The sequence below is a fragment of the Littorina saxatilis genome, linkage group LG2 (assembly GCF_037325665.1).
Source record: "Littorina saxatilis isolate snail1 linkage group LG2, US_GU_Lsax_2.0, whole genome shotgun sequence".
Taxonomy (NCBI): domain Eukaryota; kingdom Metazoa; phylum Mollusca; class Gastropoda; order Littorinimorpha; family Littorinidae; genus Littorina; species Littorina saxatilis.
This window is the reverse complement of record NC_090246.1, coordinates 78,480,564-78,508,407: the sequence shown is the minus strand read 5'-3', so window position 1 is coordinate 78,508,407 and position 27,844 is coordinate 78,480,564. Positions and strand designations below refer to the sequence as shown.

Here is a 27,844-nt window from a genome sequence, read left to right as displayed (position 1 = left end):
CGGTCCGGACGTGGACATACCGTACCATCCGGACCCGTAGGTCCGGTTCGGTGCCAGACCATCCGGACCAACAGAGGTGGTCGGGTGGTCCGGACCGATCCGGTAGGGTGGTCCGGTGTTCCGGTCCGGTCCGGTACCATCCGGAGGTCCCGTACGGCACCGAACCATCCGTACCCACAGAAGTGTTCGGGTAGCTCGGTCCGGACGTGGACATACCGTACCATCCGGACCCGTAGGTCCGGTGGTCCGGTTCGGTGCCAGACCACCCGGACCAACAGAGGTGGTCGAGTGGTCCGGTCCCGACCGGACCACTGGTCCGGTACCGTACCATCCGGACCCGTAGGTCCGGGGGTCCGGCAAGGGCCAGAGGTACTGTCCCGCACCGGACCTAGGTACGGTCCCGTACCATGGGTCCCGTCCGGACCAAACCCGGAGGTCAAGTCCAGTCGGGACCCGTGGGTCCGGTTCGATCCCGACCCGTAAGCCTGGAACGTTCCGGACCCTTGGTCCGGACCATCCGTCACCCGAACACCAGACGCTAAGGAATGGCGTGGGGTCAAGACGGTCCGGTTGGAGGTGTCGGTCTGAGCAACAGAAACAATGTTCCCGTCGCCCTGACCATTCGACAGAAGTACCACGTTCTGTCGAACACCTCCACGTCCAGTAACTAGTCGGCCGGAGCGTTTCAAGAGGGACAGCCACCAGTCATACGGACGTCAGAGGGAACCGTAGTAGCAGTGGTCGCAGGCACGAAGCCTGAAAACCCCTGCCCCCACAGGACCGCCCTGAACGGGGTCAATTCGCATCCCAACCCCAGCGGGGAGGGAATTCAGAGACCCCGTCATCTCCTCCGATCTCCCCCCCCAGGAGGCCGAAACTACTGTCGAAACAGCAGCAGACGACCCAGCGAGGGAGTTCAGAGGAGGACCCGTGTCCCTCCTGGCTTCCACAGCGGTGGAAACCGAGGAGGGCACAGGAGAGGCACCGGAAAAGGAAGATTTTAATGCCAACTGCACCCGGTGTTCTCAGGCGGTCACCCATCCAAGTACTAACCGGGCCCGACGTTGCTTAACTTCGGTGATCGGACGAGAACCGGTGTTTTCAACGTGGTATGGCCGTTGGCTGTCAAAACCTGAGTCTCTCCAGTAGCCCCTAGATCGGATTCACCAACCCCCAAAGAGGGTTGGGAATCGACCTGCCCCCGGATTCGAGCCAGGGAGGAGAAGGAAACCTTCCCCCCAGGCTTGAAACCGGGAGGAGCTGAAGCCTGAGACTGAGGGCCGGACAACGGCGTCGAAGGGGGGGAAGCCTGTTCCACTGAAGGAGAAGGAGAAAGAAGCTTTTTCTTTCCCCTCGACCTTCCCCGAACCTTCGACGGCGCAGCCCCGCCCGAAGTCCCAGGCTCAAGCCCAGCCTGTTTGAGCAAGCTCGCATTGAGCTTGCTCAAACAGGCTTTCTCCGCCCTCCCTCGCCGCAAACGCAAAGCGTTTGGGGAGGGAGAGTCGGAGCGCCGAAAGGTCCCCTTCTCCGTGCGCAAAACATGACTGGGCGCCCGGAGAAGGGTTGCCCCCGGCAGACTCTGGTTCCGTAGAACCAGAGCCCAAAACAGGACGAGAAATCCTACCTCGCCCTGTACGTACCCTTAAAGACCGAGAATTAACAAAATTCAAAGAAAATTTAGGTCAATACTCAAGTGAATGCGGCGAAACGAGAAGCAGACGACCGGTCACCACGAAGTAGGACGGGAGGCACGCCGAGTCCGCCACACAACAACGGAGGCACAAGTTGAAGGAAACACAACGTAGCCTCAAGCCAGAAGTGGAATAACACACAATAATCCAACAGGTGATAGTCCACACAGAAAAGAAGCCTCTTAGTCCAAAATAATCCGGGAGCGTAGCAGAAACACAGCCTACTGACACGCGCGAAAAAAGAAAGAGGACGCGCCACCTACATCCTGTAAGGGGGAAGCACTCGGACAGTGCTTGGGATCCACGGTGGCGCATGGTTATGGGAGATAATTGTACCCACGCAGCGTTTTGTCCAATTTTTTCGGCCTATAATAGATAATGTGCAAGAATAGTACTGTCGAGGTAAGTGTTATATTGACAGAAAGTTTGAGAAAATGGATGGATACATTTATTGACTCAAATACTTACTAGTGTACATAATGAAAATAATTCATAATTAGGCCTGCAAATTGGGATGACTGTAATTTGATGTTCATGACTTGAAGTTGATTACAGAGATTATGTTTGGGTGTTTTGTTGTTGTTTTTCTTGTTTATTTGTTTATTTTTTGTTTGTTTGGGGGAGGGGGTGGTTTGCTTCTTAACTTTGCTATTTCTGTAAAACAAAATGCTTTATTCTCTCTATTTGCCGCATAAGTTTCAGTTTTTATTCTGTTACTACATTGTTTGATCTGTCTTTGTCAGGAAAGAGAGTTCTTGAAGAACAGTGTGGCAAAGATAGCAGCGTTCCACCCAAACATTGTGGTAGTGGAGAAGTCAGTGTCTCGTCTGGCACAAGAATTCCTGCTGGAAGCTAACATTACACTTGTCTTCAATGTCAAACCTGTGAGTTGCTTGTGTTAAAGTTGATGTTTTATTGTAAAAATCAGAATTGTGGCAGTCAAGAACACGCATGTACCATGCTTTCGACTCTGTCCTCGGTTTGGTTTAAACAAGATTTTATTCTGGAAATACAGGGTGGCATGTATAATTGGTTTCTTCCTACATTATTCCTTTTTTGACTCTCGCAATGTTGCGATTTAAGGATCAACAGAAAATGAACTTACCTCAATTAAACATTAATTATTTCATTATTGTTTATTTGTCTATCTACACCAAAGACCTAGGTGTCTGTACTGCAGTGGAACCCCCCCTTTTTATCTGAAATCTGAGAAAATCAGGTCTTTATTGAAAAGCACGAAGTCTTAAAATGGGGGTAAATTTACAGAGGTTGTGAACAGAAAATCTGATCAAACAGGGTCTTAAAAGGGAGGGAGTCTTAAATCGGGGTGACTTAAAAGGGGGTTGTACTGTAGTGATATATGTGTGATGTTTGGAATGTGATGTGCAGACGGTGATGGAGCGACTGGCAAGATTCACTCAGGCTGACATCGTGCCGTCCATTGATGGCTTGGTCAGTAAACCCAACCTTGGATTCTGCCACGACTTCCATTGTCAGACTTACACCCTACCAAACAGTGAGTCTTATTGTCTGTGCTTTTGTTGATCCTTCAGTTAACTTCATTGTGTAAGGGATTGCTTGCAGTTGCTTTTATGCTTCAAAGACTGGTTTGTTTCCAAATTCAAACCTGAAATGCACTAGATAACAATCAGACGTATGTGGTCCAAACCTTGAGCACAAGAAGTTCATGTACCGTATTTGACGGATTACAAGACGCACCGTTTTATAAGCCGCACCCCCGATTTTTAACAAAAAAATTGGGACGAGCCACGTATAGGCCGCGTCACTATATTAGCCGCCGTCGAAAAAAATATAATCAGATCGTGTAAATCAATCAAAACAACCAGGCAAACGAAAGTACGGTATTTGGCAGAATCGGCTCCGAGAATAAACAAGTGAAACAAAGAAGAAAAGTGAAAAAGTTTGAAGAAAAATATCACACACACAATTTGTAACCAACACACACATGTAGTCCCGCCCGGAATAAGCTTTTTTTGGATGATTTATGACTTTTGCGCACATTTCGAGCAGACGAAAACACAACATGGCGGCTCTCGCTCCTCCAACTATCGCGAGACACAAAAAAACGAAATCTCGCGCGCGCGAGATCCTGATACATCCGGTGTTTTTCTGTACGCTATCTTGTCACGACGACTTGTTGACAAACGAAGATTCGCGAAAGAAAGAGAAAAGCGCCGAGTCTTGAGTAGAGAGCTAATAAAGTACCGGTAATCGCTAATCGAGCGAAATGAAAATCCGCGGCGACTTCCATCAGGTGAATGCTATTCAAGTTTAGGTAACATTTTAGCCGCATCTTTTAATAAGCCGCAATGCGATTTTTTTTTTCTTTTAAGTCGCGGCTTGGAGTCCGTCAAATACGGTATGCTTTATATGGCTTCTATGTTTTGCTATATATGATTTTTTAATGCTAAGAAGGTGTAGATTAGGTCTAAAATTGTGTTTCTTGGGGGTGAGGGTGGTGGTGGGACAGCATGGTGGTAAGGGAGTTGGGGTATTGAAGGTCTACAAAGAGATTTTTGGGGTTAACATTGATATTGACTGTGACCCCTAGTGTTGTTATTTCAGAGGAGCTGAAGACGGTGGTTGTATTTGGAGGCTGCGCTACACATCTTGGCTGTACCATCCGTCTTACCGGGGGCTCCTTCAGTGAACTCAAACGGGTGCGTTACAGCAGTCCTGCTGATTTTGGACAGTGTTTGTAGGTAGCGGGGTCTTGGCTGTAAAATCAGGCCTAATTAGAAGGAAAGAATTGTGGTTAGAGAATGTGTGCTTTAGATATTAGAGTTGGTGTGGGTGAGAGGCATTGATGCAGTCAGGTAGGGTATCTGAATTAATTGGCATTCATGTTTTTGAATACTTTTGCAATCATACATAACTGTAGAGAGGATAGCTTTGGTTAAGAAGTTATACCAGCTATGTTGCTTTTTAGTTTTATTTTCAAATGTTATCATTGTCGTTCGGTTTAAGTGTGACATTCCACATCCGTGACTGTCTGCAGGTGAAACTTATCCTCAAGTTCATGACATACGTCGCCTACAATTCACTGCTGGAACTGTGTTTTGCCATGGACGAGTTCGCCATGCCTCCTCCAGGTTCCGAGGAACTGGCCGAACACATGGAAGGCTTTGAGAGCTCCACAGACTTGAACCCCACAGAGATCGGCCAAGAAGAACCCATGGACATCACAGAGATCAAGGAAAACCAGGATCTTGCCATCTCCAGAGCTAGGGACATCCAGTTCTTGGTAGGAACCACCCCACCCCAAGGAGATGAAGTTCCTGTGCCACAGAAAGAAGATGAAAGTCCTGTGCCAGAAAAAGTGGATGAAAGTCCTGTGCCTCAATCAGAACCTGAAACACAGATGGAGTACACTTCCCTGACAGAGGCCATGGAGGAGGAGAGGGCCACCGATAAGGAAAATGTTGAGCCTTCTGAAAAGGAGTCGTCCACACTATCAGCCATTAGCCTGGAAGTTCCCCAACTGAAGCGACAGTTGTCAGAAGTCAGGGTTCTCACAGACTGCAGTGACCCGTTGCTAGGATACCAGAAGAACCAGGACGACTCCATCTTCAAGCGCTCCCAGAGCATCCAGTTCCAGGAGCAGAAGCAGACCATGTCGCACCAATTCCGCCAGACTCTGCAAGGAACCATTCTGTCCGTGTCTCCCTACATCAAGTACTCCATCCCTTACCTGGAGTCAGAGGCAGGTGCCAAGTGCTTTGTGCGCATGTATCTGCCCGATAACATCTACTGGTCGGCGCTGTTCACTGGGGAGAAGACACCCAAAGAACAGCGGCTGAGCAAGGCCAAGCACCATGACATGGAGTACGGGGGACGCTACCCTGCCAGCTCCACCATCAAGATCACCGAGGCCCACCCCTTTGTGCTGAGTGAGATGACTGCACCTGCTAACAACAACAGCACACAGGTAAGATTTCGCCCTTACTTGATGTTGTGTGTGTAAAACCTTTCAAATAAACAACAGTCACAGTGTCAGATGAAATGTTTCTTTTTGGCTCTTTATTGACATTCAGCTGTCTCGGTCAACTAGTTTTGGTCAGCCAGAACTCGGGTCTCAGTGAAGACAGATTCAGTGGGATAAGTTGTGATCTTGCACTTGCAGGCTAACATATTAACTGAATGTTAAGTGACTTGTATTAGGGGGGGGGGGGGAGGGGGGTGGGGGGGGAGTGGGGTGGGGGGGGGGGGGAGGATTAGGTTACAGGGAGAACTGTGTGAACTATTTAATTCAGGTTTTGCATCAATGCATGGAAGATGAATAATATAATCTGTATAGTTTCATGTACATTTGTGAATATGGTTAGTATTTATGTCTGGTTTATTATTTTTTTAATTTAGCCTCATGCAGTTATCTTCTTTCTCCCGGAAGAGAATAAGCAAACTGAAGGTGTGCATTTTGTTCATATTTACAAAAAAGCTTCACTTCTCATCATAGACAGCTAATATAACATTAAAGTAGTTTGACCCAAAAATTAAGGTTCTCAAGAGAAAAAAACTTAATTAAATTACATATCTTTACCCAACTCACAAATAGCAATTAACTCTAGTTCAGTGCTGGTAACGCTGTACGCGTCCCCTTGGTAACCAAGGGAGACCACTCTAAAAAAGAAAGTGATCCATCCCATAATGCCAGATTAAATTACATATTCCTACTCCGAATCACATGTAGCATTGACACAATCGGAGATGCTAGGTTCTGTACAGGCTAACCGTCTAAGGGAAGCAACCCCAACCACAAAAGTGTAAACGTAGCCATGGTAATGCCCATACACCCGGGGAGTTACCTCCCCTCGTGCATGCCATGTCACTACTGCTACTGAACACGTGGTTCCTATCATTCGACCTTACAGCTTTCGAGGGAGCAGGTGGTTGTATTTTTGGGCTCCCCTGTGGCTGCGCTGTTGGTGTTGTTTTGACACCCACCGGCCACGTTACCGTCTATCTTGCCTCCTGCTTCGTAGTTGGTGAGCTCTTTCCATTTTGGTCATTATTTTGACAGGAAATTTGTTGTAGTTGCTGATTTTCGTCCGTGTTTGGACCTGTGATATTTCAGTGACTACTGTTGGCCGCCATTTTTGTTGTCAGCATGAGTTGACAGTTTTTGTGGCTAGGCCGATGTATTTTGGAGGTAAACGTAATTTTACCTTCTTACTTGCTTGCTGCTTTGTTTAGTTGGTAAGCTTGTTCCTTCTTGTCTTTAGTTTGACAGGAATTTATCTATAGTTGCTGACTTTTTGTCCGTTTGGACTCCTAAATGCGTTTCAGTAACTTATCTTGTGGCCGCCACTTTCGGTTGCTCAGCTTTCCTGACAGCTTATTTCGGTGGCTAGGCCTATGTTATGGTGAGGTTCTCCTTACTTTACCTGCGTTTTTGCCTTCTGCTTTGTTAGTTGGTAAGCCTTTTCATATTTCGTCATTACTTTGACAGGAATTTTTGTTATTGCTTAATTTTCGTCCGTTTTGGACTTCTAAATTTTGTCCAGTAACTTATCGCTTGGCCGCCATTTTGTGTATCAGCGTCGCTGACAGTTACTTGGCTAGGCTTTAGCAGGTATCTACCAGTCCGTAGGACTTGTCGTGGTTTCGAATTTAACATGTTTGTTATGTTTTGTTCGTTACTCTTTCTGCCTCGAACAAACACTTTGTGGGGCAGTCATATACTGTTGTACGTCCTGTTTCTTCTCCTCGCCTTCTCTGCCGTTAGCAGATCAGGTGTCTGAGTTATCTTTGTGAAGAAATGTTCGCGTTCCAAGCCTGCGTCTTCCGTTGGTCCCGCTGTCTGTGGGCGACGTCACCTTGTTGGCTTCTTTGACGCTTCCGGCCGAGACGTTGTCTAGGGCGGATGTTTTGCTTCTTCGTCTTCTACCGCTGTGGTTGGCGATTCAAGTAAGTCGAGCTGGTCCACAGGCCCTCGTGAGGCCGTCGGACAGTCCCTGCTGGGACACAGCTCTTTTCGGCGGGTTCACGACCCGCAAACCCCTGTTCAGTCGCACCCTGGCTTCACTGAAGACCATTGTGTGGCTGAGCAATGGTGGCAGTTGGTTCCGGCTACTTCTCCGACGTACGCACCCGCTGGGGTCGTTTCCGGATTTGTCTAGCCGTTTCCGACTGCTGCGCTTCCGGCACTCGCCGGAAGCATAGGTCCCCCGATGTACGCACCCGCTGTGGTCGTTTCCGGGGTTGACCAGGTCCCCCGATGTGCGCACCCGCTGTGGTCGTTTCCGGGGTTGACCGGACGTTGCCCCCCGGGCATTCGTCCTCTGTTCAGTCGCACCCTGGCTTCACTGAAGACCATTGTGTGGCTGAGCAATGGCGGCAGTTGGTTCCGGCTACTTCTCCGACGTACGCACCCGCTGGGGTCGTTTCCGGAGTTGTCTAGCCGTTTCCGACTGCTGCGCTTCCGGCACTCGCCGGAAGCATAGGTCCCCCGATGTACGCACCCGCTGTGGTCGTTTCCGGGGTTGACCAGGTCCCCCGATGTGCGCACCCGCTGTGGTCGTTTCCGGGGTTGATCGGACGTTGCCCCCCGGGCATTCGTCCTCTGTTCAGTCGCACCCTGGTTTCCTTGAGGACCATTGTGTGGCGGAGCAGTGGCGGTAGCCGTTTCCGGCGCTGCGCTTCCGGCACTCGCTGGAAGCATAGGTCCTCTGACGTACGCACCCGCTGTGGTCGTTTCCGGAGTTGACCGGACGTTGCCCCCCGGGCATTCGTCCTCTGTTTAGTCACACCCTGGCTTCCTTGAAGACCATTGTGTGGCGGAGCAATGGCGGTAGCCGTTTATGGCGCTGCGCTTCCGGCACTCGCTGGAAGCATAGGTCCTCTGACGTACGCACCCGCTGTGGTCGTTTCCGGGGTTGACCGGACGTTGCCTTTAGGGCATTCGGGCTTCTGGCCTCCGTCCTCGCATTCGGCGCTTCCGCTTTTCGCGGTCTCGTCTTGTGCTTTCCGGCTCCGCCCGGATTTACTGCTCCTTTCGCTTCCACTTCCTCCCGGATGTCGGTAGCTGAGGAGCAACGCCAGCCCTTAGGGCAGGTGTTGTCTCAGCCCTGGCCGATGTAGTCAGCGTTTCAACCTTCGGTTGTCGCGTCGACTGCCGTTCCGGTTCCTGCGGCTGCAGACTTGCCGTCTTCTCTCTCTTAGCCTGGTCGAGGCATGAGTTAGGACGACGTCGGGGGGGACGGATTTCCGGTTTTCCGGTTATGCCGTTTCACCGGCCTTCCACCAGTACGTGGACTTCGGTTTTTTCGCCGGTTGTGTCGGACATTCAGTCTGTCGTCAGCGATTCCACATGTGCTGGTTATTGGGAAAAAGGCTTAACGCTGTCCTCTAAGCTGCGGCAGAGGTCACGTCGAAGGTTTTCCCGGACGGGGTTTCGGCCTCCTACACTTCCTGTCTGGAAGCATAGGTCCTCCATCACAAGCGCACGTAGTGGCTTGTCTGGGGTTGATCGAGGACTGGCCTACGGGCGTTCGGGTTCCGGCCCCAGTCCTCTTCTGTTCTGTCTCACTCTTGTTCCGTCGTGGGCATTTGTGTTTCACAAGTGCAGAAGCCGTTGTCGGCGTGGTGTTTCCGGTTTTACTGGAAGCATAAGTCCTCCATTTCAAGTACACGTTGCGGTTTTGACTGGAGTTGACAGAGGACTGGCCTACGGGCGTTTGGGCTTCTGGCCTCAGTCTACTCTATGCAACTTTCGCTTCCGTTTTTTGCGGTTTTGTCTGCTGCATTTCCGGCTCTGTTCGGATACACTTCTCCTCTTCCTGACACTCCTCCGGAGGTCGGTGGGTGAGGAACAGCGGCTGGCCTACGGGCATTTAGGCTTTCAGCCTCAGCCGGGGCAGTCTTCACTTTACCTGTTGGGTGTTGCGTTTACTGCCTATTCAGTTCAGGTGGCCCTGGACGTTTCCCCTATTCACGACCGTCAGTAGGGGGATGAGTCAGGTCTTTTTCCGGTTGGATGGTTTTCCGGTTTCCGGTCATCTCATTCATCAGTTTACCACCAGCAACTGCGACTTCGGTTTGCGTTCGTAGCTGAGCTATTCTGGTTCTCAGTCTTTAGTCAGCAATCGAACACGTTCTGGATTTCCGTCGAAGCTCAAGCTTCGGCTCAGGATTTCCCTTGGGTGCATCGACATTGGTGTCTTCCTTGTTGGTTGACTTTGTTGTCGATGTCGGACTTCCGTTCCGTGAGGATAGGATGTTTTCCTACTTCCGGTTCCTTAGTCACCTTTTGTAGGTACCACGGTTTGCAGGTTTTGGCTAGGCCATCTCCTCCCGAAGGTGGTATCTCTACTGTTTTGGTTCTGCCGCTGTTTCTACTATGGTTCAGTTCCGGAACATGCTCAGCCTTGGCTGGCTTCGGCTACACGGGCTTCACCTTTTGTTCCTTCTTGCTTATTCAGCCTTTGGAACTTGCCTCCTTTCTCTACTCTGTTGGCCAGCCCTTGCTAGGGTGAGCATGGAGCAGATGAGGCTGCCCTTCCTTCACTACGCTCGTACGGCGGGTGTCGGAGGGACTCGTTTCTTTCGCTTTCTCAGTTCCCTGAACAGTCAAAGAGAGTCGCTTAAACTTTGCCTGCAGTAGAGATTCAGTCGAATAGAGATCACCAGGTCTCTGACTGCTTTACAAGGGTTGAAGGAAGGTAAGGCTAGCATACTCAGAAACATGCTTAGCAGAAGCATGCTCATTCCTCTGGTTAAGCTAAGCTGGCAGCCAATAGGCAGCCTTGGCCGGGCAACAGCCATTCCACGTTGCGGCGATGGTGGTTGTTGCCTTCCCGTTTCTTGTGGCTTGTGGGGTTCTCTGGCTTCAGGTTACCCCTGTTTGGCCACAAACGTTTGGACTTTGGTCCTTGTTGTCTTTCATCGAGTCGGACTCTGTCTTTCTCTAGTGATCAGACGCGTTCTGGTGTTTCGTCCGAACTTAAGGTACGCTTGAGTTGGCCTCGGAAGTAACATTCAGGTTTTCCTGAGGGGGTATTGTCTTGGACAATGGATGTTTGAGGAGTAGTTCTTTGTGGCTTTCCTCCTCTCTCTCAGGTTTTGGCTACTCTTCTCCTTCGGGCAGAGGTTTAGCTAAGGTTCGGTTCCTGTGACTTCAGTCTTGGGCCTTTCCTCTCTTCTTCCTCATCTTAGTATGAGGCGAGTCAGGATGACGTCTGTTGGGTCGGGTTTCCTTACAGTCACCCGGCTACAAAAAGGCAACTTTGTCTAGGGCGGTTGTCCGTTTTTCTCCGCGTTGGACTCTGTCTTCAGACAGGGACAGACGCGCTCTGGGTTTTCTGGCCAAACTCAGGTAGGCTCTTGATTTGGCTAGGAAGTTAACTGCCTGTTTTTTTCCCTGAGAACTCTGGTTTCGGGAGTCTTATGGCTGGCTGGCTTCACGGTTTACGTTTACCAGTCTTGGTTTTCTGCTTTCGGTTTTTGATTCACTCTCGATTACCTTCAAGCAGACTGTTTTGGGAACATTCTGGCTTTTAGCCATTTTGTTTATGGTTGCCAGTCACATCGGTTTTTGACCACCGTGGGTCCTCACTTCCGGTAGCTTACGCACAGTCGTAAGTGGCTGCTGTCGGGTGCTACCTCTCTCCCTGCGTTCGCAGGGACTGGTAGGGGATAACTGGCGACCTTCTATTTGTGAGTTTTCCCTTCGAGGTGGACTCTGGTACTTAGTGCTTGGATGTCTCTCTCTCGCTCTTTCGTGGGGATTGGTCACTCTTATTTTGAGCTGACTTCTTTCTCACAAGCCTTTTGGGCTTTACTACATCCCAAGGTTTGCAGACTTTGGCATGGTTGTCTTAAGGTCACCGCGGGGGTTCGTCCTTCTCAGTTGAGGGGACAACCTTACGCACGGATCTTCTCAGGACATTAGCATTTCCTTCCAATAAAAGGGGGGGGGAAGCTTGTCTTTCCCTTGGCTCGCCAGGGTTATTAATCCAAGGCTTGGGTCTATTCCTGTGCTGTTTTTTACGGCTAGGAGATTGGAAGAAGTGCCGAGCACAGCTTTCTGGATCTCTGAGGTTGTCTCTTTCGCTTTTCGCCTGAGATACTTCTCGGCTGTCAATCAGGACTTTCCTTGGTTCCCTCACTGCCTGTTGGCAGTGGGCCAGCCCTGGCAAGGGCTTTTGAGTGGGTTAGTTTTTCTTTCCCACTGGGACCGCCCTGATTCTTTGGCAGCGGTCCAGGTTTTTGGCAAGGTTTCTTGAGTGAGTTAGATTTTTCTTTCCCACCGCCTTGTTGTTGTAATCTGCTACATGTGATTCGGAGTAGGAATATGTAATTTAATCGAAAATTTTATTGTAAATTTTCATTTAATAAATATACCTACCCGAATCACATAGTATATTCCCTCCCGCCAACCCCGCTTTTGATTTGGAGAATTTATTCTTTAGGTCGAATGATAGGAACCACGTGTTCAGTAGCAGTAGTGACATGGCATGCACGAGGGGAGGTAACTCCCCGGGTGTATGGGCATTACCATGGCTACGTTTACACTTTTGTGGTTGGGGTTGCTTCCCTTAGACGGTTAGCCTGTACAGAACCTAGCATCTCCGATTGTGTCAATGCTACATGTGATTCGGGTAGGTATATTTATTAAATGAAAATTTACAATAAAATTTTCGACTATTAACAGTCCGACTTCCGTATGCGCGCGCATACGCCGCCATATTATCATTCCACACTCAGCGTCCAACGTGTCTGGTCGCGTTTTCTGTACGCTCCGGCTGTGTTCAGCCTTGTTTCATTGTCTCCTGACTTTGACTTCGCCCCTTGGTCTGCCGCCGAGCTTTGTCGATACCCTGGCTGTTTTTGGGTGAGAGCTTTCTTGTTTTATGCAACTTTGGCGACGTTTTGTCGCATGTTTGTGAACTTGTAAAATTTTTCAGTTCGAAAATTTTTTGTGAGTTCGCTTTGTCATGGCGGAGAGCGCCTAGAATAGAACTAGTTCGAGACAGGCTGCTGCTCCAGCTTCTCCGGCTGCTAGTACTTCTTCCTCTAAGAGAAGTTCTTCGTCTAGAAGAAAGAGTGATGGAATTTCCGCACTTCTCAGGTAGAACCGGGAAATGTAGGATGTGATGATGTTGTTGTTGTCAAGCCTTCGTCCGCCATTTTGTCCGCGAAGAAGGACAAAGTCATGCGTAGTGATAAAGATAAAGATGTTGTTAAACAGGTTGTTTCGTCGGGGGCTCCTGGTGTTTCAGGTGTGTCTCCCGCCGATATTGCGTCGTTGCTTTTGACTTTAAGTACACAGGTTTCTACTTTGGCGGCCGTTTTGTCGTCGACGAAAGCAGAGATCCGCGCACTTCCGGCTGGCGTCTTTGATGTCTCTTCGTTGGGTAGAATCAGTTCTTCACCAACTCCTTCCACTTCCGGTTCCGCTTCAGCTTCCGCTGCAGCTTCCGCTGTGGCTGCTTCTTCCGTGGTGCGGGCGGAAGTGCATGCTTCTCAGCATGAAATGTTCGCAGATGACACACAACTATACAAATCAGAATCACCTGAAAACATTCCTAACCTCCTTCACTCTCTAAACATCTGTACTTCAACTGTTAAAACATGGATGTCAGAAAATAAACTCAAACTGAATGACGATAAGACCGAGGCGATGTGTTTCTCAAAATCCAAAAAAACTCACTCTCTTCCAAAAGCAGTAACACTCGGTGCTGTTAGCATTGATTTTGCAGATAAAGTCCGCGATCTTGGCGTCATTATTGACCGCGATCTGACTATGAAACAGCATGTCACCAAAACCTGCCAGGCCGCATACATTGAGTTGAAAAGGATTAGTTCAGTCCGCTCTTGTCTGACTGAAGAGGCCACCAAAACACTAATTTCTTCGTGTGTGCTATCTAGAATAGACTTTTGTAATTCAGTACTAATCGGTAGCCCCCAGACTATCATCCAACCACTGCAAAGGGTTCAACATTCAGCTGCAAGATTAATTTGTAAATCCTCCAAGAAGCAACCTTGTACTCCCCTTTTGAAATATCTGCACTGGCTTCCGGTCAATCAAAGAATTAAGTACAAAAGCTCGTGTCTCTGTTTTAAAATCATCACTGGTTCTGCACCTTCATATCTGTCTGAACTCGTAAACCTGTACGTCCCTTCCAGATCGCTGCGCTCTGCCGCTGACACTCGAATGTTCCGAATTCCAACAAAAAAAAGAAAAGTACATGGACAACGCGCATTTTCATTTGCTGCTGTTAAAACATGGAACTCCCTTCCTTATTCTGTCAGACATAGTCCATCCTATTCTTCTTTTAGATCAAATCTGAAAACGCACCTGTTCACACAGCATTTTCTAGACTAACCAGTAACTCCCAAACTGTCTGGTGACCCCTGCAGCAGCCAGTGATCTGGAAATCGTGTGCTGCTACTTTTTCTCTTTTCCTTGTGCAAACTGCAAATCGGTTTATCTAGTTAGATAAATGGATGTGCATAAGCACGAGCTTGGTTTTGTGATTATATCTGCGGCTTTTTTGTGTGTGTACGCCATGTATGCAGATTGTGTAGGTATATTAGTATTCATGTGTGAGTGCATGTGTATGTGTGTGTGTTGTATGTATGTGTGTGCGCCTGTCTGTATGCGTGTGTGTGTGTGTGTGTGCGTGTGTGTGTGTGTGTGTGTGTGTGTGTGTGTGTGTGTGTGTGTGTGTGAACGTGTGTCCGTGTGTATCTGTGCATGTGTGTGTTGATAGCATGTGTGTGTGTATGCGCACGCGTATGTGCGTGCGCACGCGTGGGTTTGTATTATTGTGACTGCATGGACTTCAACGATGAATTTGCTTTTGTACTCCTGTTCTTTTTGTGTCTTAATGCTGTATTTTGGTTTTGTACATGTGTATAGCAATGTCATTGTAAAGCGCTTAGAGCTTCTAGGTAAGCGCTCTATAAGTTTCCATTATTATTATTATTATTATTATTATGCTGGTGGTCGGCTGGTGTCCCTTCTGCTTGAGCCTGGGCTCTCTAAAGGTATGTCTTCTCCACAAGTTACCAGGTTCTCTGGTGATAGTGGGGTGCGATCACAGGAGAGAGTAAGCCACGTGCGTGGTGAAAGCCCGCCTGCAATCTCTGGCCATTTGCATCGTGCTAGGTCAGCGGTTGCAGGGAGCCCTGTGTATCGTAAGAACGCTGCATATACCTCTGATTCAGTGTCGGGTATGCCGGTTCTACTTCCGCCCTGGGGGCAGGAAGTCGGGTGGACTCCGAGGACTTTGCAAGTCTCTCTGGCGTGCACCCGCCTGACTACGATGGCGAGCAGGAAGGAGGTTCGGACGATGGTTATTCCACGGTGGTGGATGACGCCTGGTTCCGGTTGCCGTCTAAGTTCAAGTGCAGTGGCGCTTGCAGCTGAAACGGCATCAATCCACGGCCGGTTCCGCTTCCGCTGTTGCGGCTGTGGCTTCCGGTTGAGGGATGGTATAGCCTTCTGCCGTTAACACTGTGGTGTTTGTAGTCGGCACTCATCAGCCTTCGGCTTCCGGTTCCGTTTCTGCGGTTCCGCTGCTGTTACACAGGCTGTGTTCACTTCCTCTTCCAGCCTTTCGGCTGGCATGAGGTAGGTGGATGGAGGTTCCGTTCACGGAGTTCCGGCTTTAGGGGATTTTCCCAGCCTTTCCCGCGTCTTGGCATGTGTTGCCTCGTTGGGATTGGTTTCCGGTTCTCATCCTTTCGAGGTTCGTTGGGATACTACTGAACGGGATGATGAGGGTATAGAGACGAAGCTTCTGAGGCAGAGGGTGTTACCTCTTTTTCTCTTACAGCTAAGCTTCCGTCTGGCAACAGGGGTTGCTACATGCTAGTTTCCCGTAGGGGTAGCAGTAGCATCGTCATCTGCCTTGTCTCCTCCATCGTTTCTGGCGTGTTTTGCTCCTTTTCGGGAACAATCGGCGGACTCAACATGATGTTTTGCCCCACTTCTGCCATTGCTGGCAGCTTATGGGGAGGCTCCTGAATCAGCTTTGCCGTTGTTTTGCGGCTTTTAGCTGTTTTGAGCCTTCTAAGGAAAATCTTTGAACGTCTAGTTCTTTGATTCTACATCGGTGGCGCGTTGAATTGTGAAAGGTTTCTCTTACGAGTCTCCTTTGTCACTACTTCCTTTGTGGGCAGCGCTTGGCTAAACACCTGACGCGGTGTTGTTTTAGCTTGCGTCACTCGCTCAAGTAGCGCATCACTCGCTGAGCGCTATCAGTAGTCTCGGTTAGCGCCAAGCCTAAGAACTTTAGTTTTCTTTTGTTCTGTCTGCGGAACTGCCTCCGGGTACTCCGGAGTTGACGGGCGTCCTTTTGGATGCTTATAGCAAGGAGATAATGTCTGTTTGTATAAACAAGGATCTCTTGGCTGTGGAAGTTTGGGTCCGCACTTCCTCCTGATTTTCACGATCGAGCGAAACTTTCTTTCGTTCTCTCTCTTGTGCGGTTACGCCCTCTCTGGGTATCCTTGTGTCTGTCAGGACGCAGATACAAAGGATGTAGCTTTGCTGTTCACTGAGGAATAGGTCTCTATCTAGAAGTTTTGTTCTTTTGGCGAGACTGTAATCTCTCCTTTGCTTGAAGGTTCTCCTTGAGAGTCCGCTTCTATGCTCGTGGACTCTTCTCTTACAAAGAGAAGCTCACTGCAAAAGGGAAGAGCATGGCAGGTCTTGGCGTTTTCTTGTTATCAAAAGAAAAGTTGCAGACTCGCCGTTCTCGTCTTCTTCTTTTATCGCCATGCTCTCGCCTTGCGGCAGGGATCTGTGCCAAAGACCCACCTCGCTTTCCCATGGGGCAAGTTAGCGGTGGGGGTCGGGAGGCACACAAAAGCACGCTTTCTCTCACACTCCCAGCAGTTGTGTCAACGGGGGTTTTAGTGCTCGGCTTCACGCTTCTTTCCGCCTTTGTGTTTTCCACAGCGGCCGGAGGGGTATTAGGACTACCACTTTTTTTGTGGTCCTTCCTTTGGTCTTTTGCAAAGATCGTGCTGATGTTTACTTCCACCTTTTGATACACAAATAGATCGGAAGTGGGTACATTTTATTTCTTGTCTAAGCAATCAGACAAAGAGCTGGGTCGCGTTAGTGTCTTTTCTCGACTGGTTCACAGACACAACCAATCTTTGGATTCTCACACCAGTGCTCATGCATTGGTTCTCTCTCCACAAGCGAAGCAGTTCTGTCTCTTGTGGAATTCTTTCCCTTTGTCAGGGGAGAACATGTGTTGTTTCTATCAGACAACGCCACAGTGGCCTTTTTTCTCAATAAGCAAGGGGGGGCATCTCGCTCCTTATTGTTGCCACTTCGAGCATGCGAGATTTTGATGTGGGGTTGCCACCACGAGATCTTATTAGCAGTGAAGTACCTTTCTGAGAGTCTCTATAACTTGGCAGACTCTCTATGTCAGTCAGCCAAGTATGTCTGCACGGATTGGACTCTATCTCAATACGCGTTTCTACTCCTTCTGGTGAATTTGGAGAAGCCGCTGATAGAAGTTTCTTGCCTCTCGGTACTATCTCCTTCTGCTAAATGTTCGTCTCCCCGTTCCCGGATAATACTCTCGATTTTACTTTGAGCGGCCTGTCGGTCGCACGTTTTGGGCTCTTTCTTCTTGGTTGCCAGTCCTTAAGGCCTTTAAGGCTGGCAAGAGGGCGCCGTTTTTTACACTCGAGCCACACGGGTGTCTACCGTACGAGAATCATTGAGACGCTCAGGGGCTTCTGCCTCAACTCTGGATTTGGTCTAGGGCTCCCATAGGGGTCAGCGTCTTAGTTTTCATGTCACATTGACTGGCTTGGAACAAATGGCGTAATATTAACGGAAAGAACTCCATTTCTCTCCGTTCATTGCAGGTGGCGTACCACCTATTCTGGCTTTCCGTTTTTTCTCCCACGTCTCTGTTTTAAGACGTTACGCGGTATCAGTTGCACTGATACAGCTAGGTCGAAAATTTTTTTCACTTGGGCTCTTTATAGCTAGCGTGACTAAAGGGAGCCTCCCTGTTGGTTGGCTGAAAACAAATCTCCAGTCCCGACTCGGGATTTGCTCCTAGTTTTGGAGCTTTTGAGATCGGATTGTTTAATCCCTGACAAAATTAGCCTTACTAATCTAAACACGGGAAGCGGTCTACTTACTCTAGTAGCTTCTGAGAGAAGTGGGAGTAGGTGCTTTTTCTATCGGGTTTTGCTATAGACATCTCTCTGGAGAAAGACTGATCTATAGCGCTTAGGTTTATTTCAAATTTCTGTCGAATAATCAGAATCCTGAGGAACCAGCTCTGATAATACTTTTCAATCCTCTTTGCTTTATTTTGGGCTCTGTTAGAGCCATATTAGCCTATTGAACATTTCGAGTTTTAATTATGTTTCTAACTCGCACTGATCCGTTTAGATCATCAGAACAAAGGCTTTAGTTTATTTCCATCAGCTCTTGTAGAGGCAATGACTTTGTGAAGTCAACCTTAGCTGGATGGTCTGCCACACTGTTTAGGCATGCCTACAGTGGTGGCACTAAAGGGGGGGGGGGGCAGTCAGTCCTCCCTCTTCGGGCAGCACAGTCTCAAGAAGTCAGAGTGTGCCAGGGCCTCTTCTTTACCTGCTCTCAAGTCTGAGAGACTTTCTTAGGTCATAAATGCAGCTCATTGAACGTGCAAGAACGTGGTCATGAGTTTCTAACTGCGGGATATTTTAAGTACCCGCTTTTATAGTACTTATCTACTAGACATCAGAAAATGCCTTTTAAGAGGTTTACCTGCGGGACGTGTCTGGTGCCCGGCAGGTCAAATTTTTCGGTCTTCCAGCTATTATAGCTTCAGGCCAGATACTTGCAAGATGTTAACTTGGTTCAGGAAGTCAGAAGCTTTTATGATATCACTTAACACAGCAAGGTGTAAGGATATTGTGAAAGTAATTTTAACCAAGTGAGTCTCCAGGTTGATCAGACAGGTGTTTACCTGCTGACAACCACAGTCTGGGGATGTTAGGGCAGTTTTGCCTCTCTCTGTGGCTAGAATGTATGAGGCAAGGGCATGGGCCTCCTCTTTGACAGTCCTCCGGTCGGGCCCTTTAGGCTGAAGACTGGAGTAGGCTTACTGGCGGTTTGATGAGGTTTCTAGAAACTTCTTCCTCAGAGGCGTCTTGATACAGGACGGCAGTTCCGCGTTACCTGTTATGGTATCAGCGGGACAGGTCCTAATATCGTAATTCCACTATATACCCGCCACCTATAGTAGCAATCTGCTATTTGTGAGTTGGGTAAAGATATGTAATTTAATCCAAAATTTTATAAATAAATTTTCATTTAATTAATATACTTACCCAACTCACAACGTTTATTCCCTCCCACCTCCCCGCTGTGGTTGGTACTGGGGTCTAAAAAAGAGTGAGTTGGGCTTCGTTTTGGAATGATAATATGGCGGCGTATGCGCGCGCATACGGAAGTCGGACTGTTAATAGTCTGGCATTATGGGATGGATCACTTTCTTTTTTAGAGTGGTCTCCCTTGGTTACCAAGGGGACGCGTACAGCGTTACCAGCACTGAACTAGAGTTAATTGCTATTTGTGAGTTGGGTAAGTATATTAATTAAATGAAAATTTATTTATAAAATTTTGGAGTATAATGGTTTTGAGTTTTATGCTGCAGTGTATATTTTTCTTTGAACTATTTTCCTTTGTAGGGAATGCTAGCTGACTTTCGGGCTCGAGGAGGTCGGATCTGTATCAACAGGGATGCAAAAATGAATGGTATATCTCGAGACTCCTCCCCCAAACCAAAGAAAGAGATACTCGATGATGCATTGTCTGGTGACATTGCGCGCACAGGCATCTGCTGGGAAAAGAAGGTATGCCATGTAGCTATTCTTGTTTTGACAGAAAACCTTTTCTCTGTTCTTAAGTGAGTTAAAATCACTGACAGGTTTGCTTGTAACTGTAAGTGCTTCTTGTGAACTTTGCAGCAGTGAAACTGACAGTATCTTAGCACCTTAGTCAAAACTGCAAGGTCTTAAGAGTTGCTTAAGTGAAAGAAAGCAAACAAGTCGCGTAAGGCGAAATTACTACATTTAGTCAAGCTGTGGAACTCACAGAATGAAACTGAACGCACTGCATTTTTTCACAATGATCGTAGTCCGTAGAAGGCAGTGAAATTGACGAGCCTGTTTAGTGCGGTAGTGGTTGCACTGTGCTGCATAGCACGCTTTTCTGTACCTCTCTTCGTTTTAACTTTCTGAGCGTGTTTTTAATCCAAACATATCATATCTATATGTTTTTGGAATCAGGAACCGACAAGGAATAAGATAAAATTGTTTTTAAATCGATTTCGGAAATTTTATTTTAATCATAATATTTATATTTTTAATTTTCAGAGCTTGTTTTCAATCCGAATATAACATATTTATATGTTTTTGGAATCAGAAAATAATGAAGAATAAGATGAACGTACTTTTGGATTGTTTTATAAAAAAAATAATTGTAATTACAATTTTTAGATTTTTAATGACCAAAGTCATTAATTAATTTTTAAGCCTCCAAGCTGAAATGCAATACCAAATTCTGGCCTTCGTCGAAGATTGCTTGGCCAAAATTTCATTCAATTTTATTGAAAAAATGAGGGTGTGACAGTGCCGCCTCAACTTTTACAAAAAGCCGGATATGACGTCATCTATCCAAAAAATGAAAAAAACGTCTGGGGATATCATACCCAGGAACTCTCATGTCAAATTTCGTAAAGATCGGTCCAGTAGTTTACTCTGAATCGCTCTACACACACACACGCACAGACGCACACACACACAGACACACATACACCACGACCCTCGTCTCGATTCCCCCTCTATGTTAAAACATTTAGTCAAAACTTGACTAAATGTAAAAAGGCAGCAACGGTAATCATTGAGAATGTGTAACAATGGTAGTGGCAGTCTATGGAACAGACTGACAGGCTGATGATGGTTTTAGAATTAGCGCTGGTATAAACTATAATGCCATTAGACTTTACTTCTTTTGTGCAAGTTATATCAAAGAACCTGTATCAGGGGCTCACATCCACGTCGGACATCGGACAGACACGGATATATTTTCCAAATGTCCTATACATTTTTCATGCAAGAGGACATATGTCCTATTGTTTTTGTCACAAAGAGGTCATTGTCCGATTATGCTTTCATTTGATCGGGAAAATGTCAGTACTTTTTAATTTACAGTAGTTTGATTTGCTACGATGTGTCTCTCCAAGCAGACAAAACCATGCTGTTAGTGCACGTTTTGTTGCTTGGAAAAAAAGGTCCTATTTCATTTTTTTTGTTTTTTGGGGACAAATGTCCTATCGCTTTTGCATTGTTCAGGACATTTGTCCTATGCCATCTCTCATGGATGTGAGCCCCTGCTGTATTTCACTGAGTGGTATGCTTGCAGACTGACTGCTTGGACATCAGGAACCACCAGAAGCTGTCTGTGCTGTTCAGCAGCTACTCTTACCGCTCACCCAACCACCCCAACCCTTGTGTCTACCCCTGGTGAGTAACTGCTTGCCAGCCATCTTCGCGTTACACTGATTGACACCAAGTCGTGGTCATCTCCGTCTACTAAGAACATTATCACCTGCTTACCTCTGACAATATGGTTCTGTAACAGTCATCCTGACTGTAGAAATAAATGAAAGCAATGGAGAAAACAACAGAAACCAGTGTGTCAGTGTTTTTTTACCATTACTAATACCAGTTTTATCTGACTTCTTCAGTGTGACTGAATTGGTGTATTGTAGAACTAAATCTGAAATTCCAGTGCAGGTTATGCATTTATGAAAATGAAGCGGTCTTTGTATCCTTACTAAAAAATATAAAAGGGTTTTTAATATGTTCCCCTTTCCCCTGTCCTTAAAATCTTGAAATCATGAATACTGTCTGGTTGGTGCCAGGTATCCTTTCTGCTAGTTTTGCTGTGTGCAAAAAAAGGCATAAAAAATAGCTGTGATGAGAGTAGAACAAATTACGAGTACAGTAGTCAACAGGCATGATCATTTTGAGGTTTTGAATTGTTTCAGGGTTGTGACCATGACATACTACGGAAGAAACGACATTACACTGGGTGGATTCTTGGAGAGGTTTTGCTTCAGGTTGGTTTTTGAAATCTTGTTTTATTTATTTGTTTTATCTGTAAATGTGCAGGTTATAAGTCTATCCAGTTCAGGATCATAGCATTCATTACCATCAGAGCACCAGTTTTCTCAGATTATGCTTTTTTCCCCAATCTATTGTATTTGAAGGAAAACATTTTGAAATGAAGACTTTGTTTTTAATTTTCTTTTTGTGTGTGTGTGTTTGTGTGTGTGTGTGTGTGTGTGTGTGTGCGTGTGTGCGTGTGTGTGTGTGCGTGCAGATGTGTGTGTGTGTGTGTGTGTGTGAGTGTGTGCGTATGTCTATGTGTGTGCTTTTCTTTGTTGTTAATTGAATTTTGTGTATTATTTTTCACACAGGGAGTCATACACGTGTCCCTCCCCTACCTGTGAAGTGCAGATGGCGGGCCACATTCGGCGCTTTGTGCACGGTCACGGCTGTATCAACGTGCTGCTGAAGAAGCTGGACAACCCTGTCCCAGGCGCCCAAGAGAACATTCTGCTCTGGAGCTGGTGTCGCCGCTGTAAACAGGTCAGGGATTAGAAAAATAAAATAAAATAATGGTCAAAAATAATTTTTGAGTAATGAAAAGTGTTCATGCGTAACGAAATTGAACAAAATGTTTTGTGTTTACATGACAGCGTTAGCCCATGAATGCATAATAAGACAAACTGTTGGGATTTCAGGTAACTCCAGTGGTTCCTATCAGTGCTGACACCTGGAACATGTCGTTTGCCAAGTACCTTGACCTTCGTTTCCACTGCCCCAGTTTCCGGCGACGAGGGTCCGCTGAACCCTGCCCTCACTCTCTGCATCTTGACCACTACCAGTACTTTGGCCATCGCGACATTGTCGCCTCTTTCAAGTAAGAGCAACAAAGCAACAACACCTATGAAGTGTGGGAAAGTTTGAAAAGCTTGCAGCTCTTGAATTACTGTCAGTAATACAGCTCCCCCCACCCCCTTTAAGACCTTTAAAAATGTGAGAAAATCAGGTCTAAGTGGAGGTAAATGTACAGATATTTTCAACACAAAATCAGGTCTAAGTGGAGGTAAATGTACAGATATTTTGAACACAAAATCAGGTCTAAGTGGCAGTAGATGTACAGATATTTTCAACACAAAATCAGGTCTAAGTGGAGGTAGATGTACAGATATTTTCAACACAAAATCAGGTCTAAGTGAAGGTAAATGTACAGATATTTTCAACACAAAATCAGGTCTAAGTGAAGGTAAATGTACAGATATTATGAACACAAAATCAGGTCTAAGTGAAGGTAAATGTACAGATATTTTCAACACAAAATCAGGTCTAAGTGGCGGTAGATGTACAGATATTTTCAACACAAAATCAGGTCCAAGTGGCGGTAAATGAACAGATATTTTGAACACAAAATCAGGTCTAAGTGAAGGTAAATGTACAGATATTATGAACACAAAATCAGGTCTAAGTGAAGGTAAATGTACAGATATTATGAACACAAAATCAGGTCTAAGTGGCGGTAGATGTACAGATATTTTCAACACAAAATCAGGTCCAAGTGGCGGTAAATGAACAGATATTTTGAACACAAAATCAGGTCTAAGTGAAGGTAAATGTACAGATATTATGAACACAAAATCAGGTCTAAGTGAAGGTAAATGTACAGATATTTTCAACACAAAATCAGGTCTAAGTGAAGGTAGATGTACAGATATTTTCAACACAAAATCTGGAAAAGTGAGGTCTGAAAAGGTGGGGGGTCTTACAAGAGGGATCCTACAAAGGGAGTTAGTTCTACTGTTGTTTACATGTATGACTGTCACTGACATTTTCACTCAATAACAACTGTTTTGCGAGAGATCTGCTTTACCGTTTGTAGAAGAGAGATGCACATGATGCTGTGCTAGTACTTCTGTCTTGAAAACATCCACCTTTTTGAAATCATGGATAGCAAACTTTTTTAAATATTTTTTTTTATAGTAAACTTACTTCTGAAGCTTGATGTAGGCCGGCTGGCTTATGCTTGAATGACGACACTAGAGAACAACTGCCTGTTTTAATGTTTTAGTAAGAAAGATACATCAAAACATTTCTGCTGGTAGACTGTGGTTAAGAAAACTGTTGACTTTCATCTGTTTGCTTGGAGGATGTAATCAAATCTTTCCCCCATTTTGTTTGTTCTTTTTTCTTAGAGAGAAAATAGAAGTATGATTGTTCTCTTGTTGTGGCAGGTATGCCACTGTGACTCTGCGTGAACTTGCCCTACCAGCCCTCATGGTGACTTTGAACCATGAGCTTTTGGACATCGAGCAAGCCATGCAGGCTGTGAAAATCGTCACACACAAGTTAGTGTGTGTGTGTGCGTTTGTATCCATGTGTGTGTGTGTGTGTGTGTGTGTGTGTGTGTGTGTGTGTGTGTGTGTGTGTGTGTGTGTGTGTGTGTGTGTGTGTGTGTGTGTGTGTGTGTGTGTGTGTGTGTGTGTGTGTGTGTGTGTGTGTGTGTGTGTGTGTGTGTGTGTGTGTGTGTGTGTGTGTGTGTGTGTGTGTGTGTGTGTGTGTGTGTGTGTGTGTGTGTGTGTGTGTGTGTGTGTGTGTGTGTGTGTGTGTGTGTGTGTGTGTGTGTGTGTGTGTGTGTGTGTGTGTGTGTGTGTGTGTGTGTGTGTGTGTGTGTGTGTGTGTGTGTGTGTGTGTGTGTGTGTGTGTGTGTGTGTGTGTGTGTGTGTGTGTGTGTGTGTGTGTGTGTGTGTGTGTGTGTGTGTGTGTGTGTGTGTGTGTGTGTGTGTGTGTGTGTGTGTGTGTGTGTGTGTGTGTGTGTGTGTGTGTGTGTGTGTGTGTGTGTGTGTGTGTGTGTGTGTGTGTGTGTGTGTGTACATGTTGAAGGATGTTGGTAAGGATGGGAGGGAGAGTGGGTCTGGGAGTGGTAGAGGGAGGGAAACCATGGATGTGGGAGGGTGTTCGGATGGTATTGTAAGTGGTGGGAGTACAGGGTGAGTGGTGGCTGTTTGATAAGATATTTTGATAGTTTTAATCCTATGAAGAGTATTCGTTTAATGCAGTCATACTGAGACATGCTGAATTAATTACCAAGGGGTTAGAAACGTCACCTTGAGAGCAATAAAGACACTTTGCGTGCAAACAAGAGATTCTGTATCTTCAAATCAAAGCATACGTACCTTTATTGTGTGTTTTCTTCATTTCTTTATTCCTTCATGTGCTTTGTTCATTGCTGTTCCCAGGGGGGTGGATCGCTTCAGTACCATTCTGGAGATCACCATGAAACTCAAGTCAGAGGTGACAGGCGACAGTGCTGCACGCAACGTTGCTGATTTTCTGGCTGAACAACAGGTACAGGCCACGGCTGGGGTTTAAAGGCACCGTCTGTCCCATGAACACAGTGTGGCTCACTGGCTTAGATCTGGCGAGGCTTGTATGTTTGACTCCCTGTTCTGATCAAATAAGACCAAACTGACAGGACAGTTATCCATTTCATGCTTTGTTCACAAAGTAGGTGGGGTTTTTTGCAGATAAGCTTTCTGAAGCCTCTGATTTGATACACAATGTAATCAGCATTTGTTTTGGGTGTTAAACTTTATTGACTTTTTTTATTTTTCTTGCCCATTTGCAGGTTGAGAAGAACAAATTCCGTGAAGCTGCACAAAAGATACAGCTTCAGCTTGAAAAAATGCTCCAGACTGAGACACCAGGTGAATTACTTGAGCTTGCTTGGGTGGTTGTTGTTCTTGTTGTTGTTCTTGTTGTTCTTGTTGTTTAATTGGTGATGGTGGTGTTGACGGCTGTTGCTTTTATGATCAAAAAGTGCAAAGCAATCTTATTTCTTGGTGTTGGGATGTGTTTTCCTGACAATGCATTTGTCCATTTTATGCTTTGTTTATAAAGTATGTTCTTTTTTAAAACACTTTGAAGACTCAAATTTGTTACACATTGCTGATATGTCTTAAAATACAATTTTTATGACACTCGCACATTTCAGTGTGTAGAATTCTTTGAGACAATGGGTCATCCTCTTTGCTTGGTTGTGTGCTGTTCATTTTCCAATTACTGAATGAGTTTGTTTCTGCGTGTTCAGACAAGCGAGGCCCAGGTTACGACATCCTGGACAGCATTGTCTTGCTGAAGCGGATGATTTCTGAATCTGTACAGAGATGGAACACAAGGTACTTTGTTACGATTGATTATTAGATATCCAGTGAGCGTAAAAGTGTACTTGTACAAGATGAGTAAATGTGTGAGGGGATGAAGTTAATATCCCTCTTCTTTTCCTATTCCACACCCCCTCGTCCGTAGTTTGTATATGGGCCAGTGGCCACAAGTAAAATGTACCATCCAAAGGTATTGGTAATTTGTAACAAAAAATAAAGGTTTAACATAGATGGGGCATCAGATATTTTGGTTGCTTGTTTCGGCGATATTTATTGTTTTTGTTTGTGTATATGTTTGTTTTATTGATATTATTTAATTAGTACTGATAAAGGGGTTCATCCGCTTTCTACATTTTAATCAGCAACTCTTGTTTATACTTCTAGAGTGTTTGATCCTTTTGTTGTGAGTACAGAATTCTTTTGTTTTTCAACTGTTGTAAAAAACAACTCTGACATATACAAAGAATTTTAGGATGCTTTGCAATTGCTCCTTTAGATGGTCAAGACCCTCAAAGATGGTGCTGCCCAAGTTGCCGGGAATAGAACGGTAAGGTTTCCAAAACCATGAGGTGTTCTTGAGAGTAAACAAGATATAGCTCAGTTGGTAGCGCGCTGGATTTGTATTCAGTTGGCCGCTGTCAGCGCGAGTTCGATCCCAGGTTCGGCGGAAATTTATTTCACAGTCAACTTTGTGTGCAGACTCTCTTCGGTGTCCGAACCACCCCCCGTGTATACTACATTGGGTGTGCACGTTAAAGATCCCACGATTGACAAAAGGGTCTTTCCTGGCAAAATTGCTTAGGCACAGTTAATAATTGTCTACCATACCCGTGTGACTTGGAATAAGGCCGTGAAAGGTAAATATGCGCCGACATGGCTGCAATCTACTGGCCGTATAAAATTTCATCTCACACGGCATCACTGCAGAGCGCCTAGAACTGTACCCACGGAATATGCGCGATATAAGCTTCATTGATTGATTGATTGATTGAGTAAACACAAATCTCAGGAACACAGAAGAAGAAGTATTCATGGCTGTCATCTAATAAGAATGTTGTTCTCACTTCATCAGAATCGCTGACTTCATGAACAATCAGCAGAGGAGATCCAGGGGCAACAAGAAGGACAAGGACCTGGCATCTTCCTGTGATGAGGTTTGTTTACACTAGGAGTGAAAGTCATACAGCCTCAGGTGTCAATCTACAGTGTTACCTCTGTTTCAAGACCTCAAAATCTGACAAAATCAGGTCTGAAATGGGAGGTAGTCTAAAAATAGGGGTAACTTAACAGACATGAACAGAACATCTGAAAAAGTAGGGTCTTACAGGTGGGAGGGGGGTGGGGGGTTGCATCTTTAAACGATGGGTTAAAAAGAGGCTTCCACTGTATCTGCTGTTGTTGATTATTGAGCGTATTCATGCTTAATATTCACAGGGTGCCACTGGCACTTGGTACAGAGAAAGTGACTCTGTCATCGGAATGGGAAGATTACGTATATGACCATTTTACATCACCCCACTATATATGCAGCCATACTCGATCTTCAGGGGAGATATATGCGCTGCAAGATCAGTGTAATTTCTTGCCCGGATAAAGCTGATAGGAATAACTGGTGAGCTTGAATTGTTGGTAGAAGTGGGTTTTTTAAGTCCAGCTGAAATTTAATGAGTGATGAGACCCTGAGTTTTTTTAAAACGTAATAGAGTATTTGAATTGAGCTTATCTAACTTTAACGCAATAAAGAACAACCAGGCTGGAAAGCATTAGCTGAGCAAACTGCATGCAAAAGTGCAGCGCAGTATTCTTTTCCGTTTATACCTTTAATACAAGTGTTTTGCATCCTATGTTTTTTGTTTTTATTATGTTAGGGAGCCGTTGATGCCTTCGTTT

At 46.1% G+C, this 27,844-nt stretch overlaps 1 protein-coding gene and 1 non-coding gene across 4 annotated transcripts in view; one reads left to right on the top strand and one right to left on the bottom strand.

The window, feature by feature from the left end:
* LOC138959792 (1-phosphatidylinositol 3-phosphate 5-kinase-like) overlaps positions 1–27,844 on the top strand; it is an 83,001-nt gene that overhangs the window by 18,251 nt on the left and 36,906 nt on the right. For all 3 annotated transcript variants that reach the window (XM_070331405.1, XM_070331406.1, XM_070331404.1), the window contains exons 16-29: positions 2,435–2,575; positions 3,081–3,207; positions 4,278–4,372; positions 4,711–5,640; positions 19,377–19,541; positions 21,112–21,212; positions 21,740–21,811; positions 22,172–22,343; positions 22,499–22,677; positions 24,026–24,139; positions 25,031–25,139; positions 25,420–25,498; positions 25,882–25,969; positions 27,027–27,108. In XM_070331405.1, coding sequence (XP_070187506.1) covers positions 2,435–2,575; positions 3,081–3,207; positions 4,278–4,372; positions 4,711–5,640; positions 19,377–19,541; positions 21,112–21,212; positions 21,740–21,811; positions 22,172–22,343; positions 22,499–22,677; positions 24,026–24,139; positions 25,031–25,139; positions 25,420–25,498; positions 25,882–25,969; positions 27,027–27,108 — 2,454 coding nt within the window. The remainder of the gene's footprint in view (positions 1–2,434; positions 2,576–3,080; positions 3,208–4,277; positions 4,373–4,710; positions 5,641–19,376; positions 19,542–21,111; positions 21,213–21,739; positions 21,812–22,171; positions 22,344–22,498; positions 22,678–24,025; positions 24,140–25,030; positions 25,140–25,419; positions 25,499–25,881; positions 25,970–27,026; positions 27,109–27,844) is intronic.
* LOC138960536 (5S ribosomal RNA) lies at positions 1,005–1,123 on the bottom strand. Its single transcript, XR_011454013.1, has one exon. It is a non-coding gene; the product is annotated as a 5S ribosomal RNA (ribosomal RNA).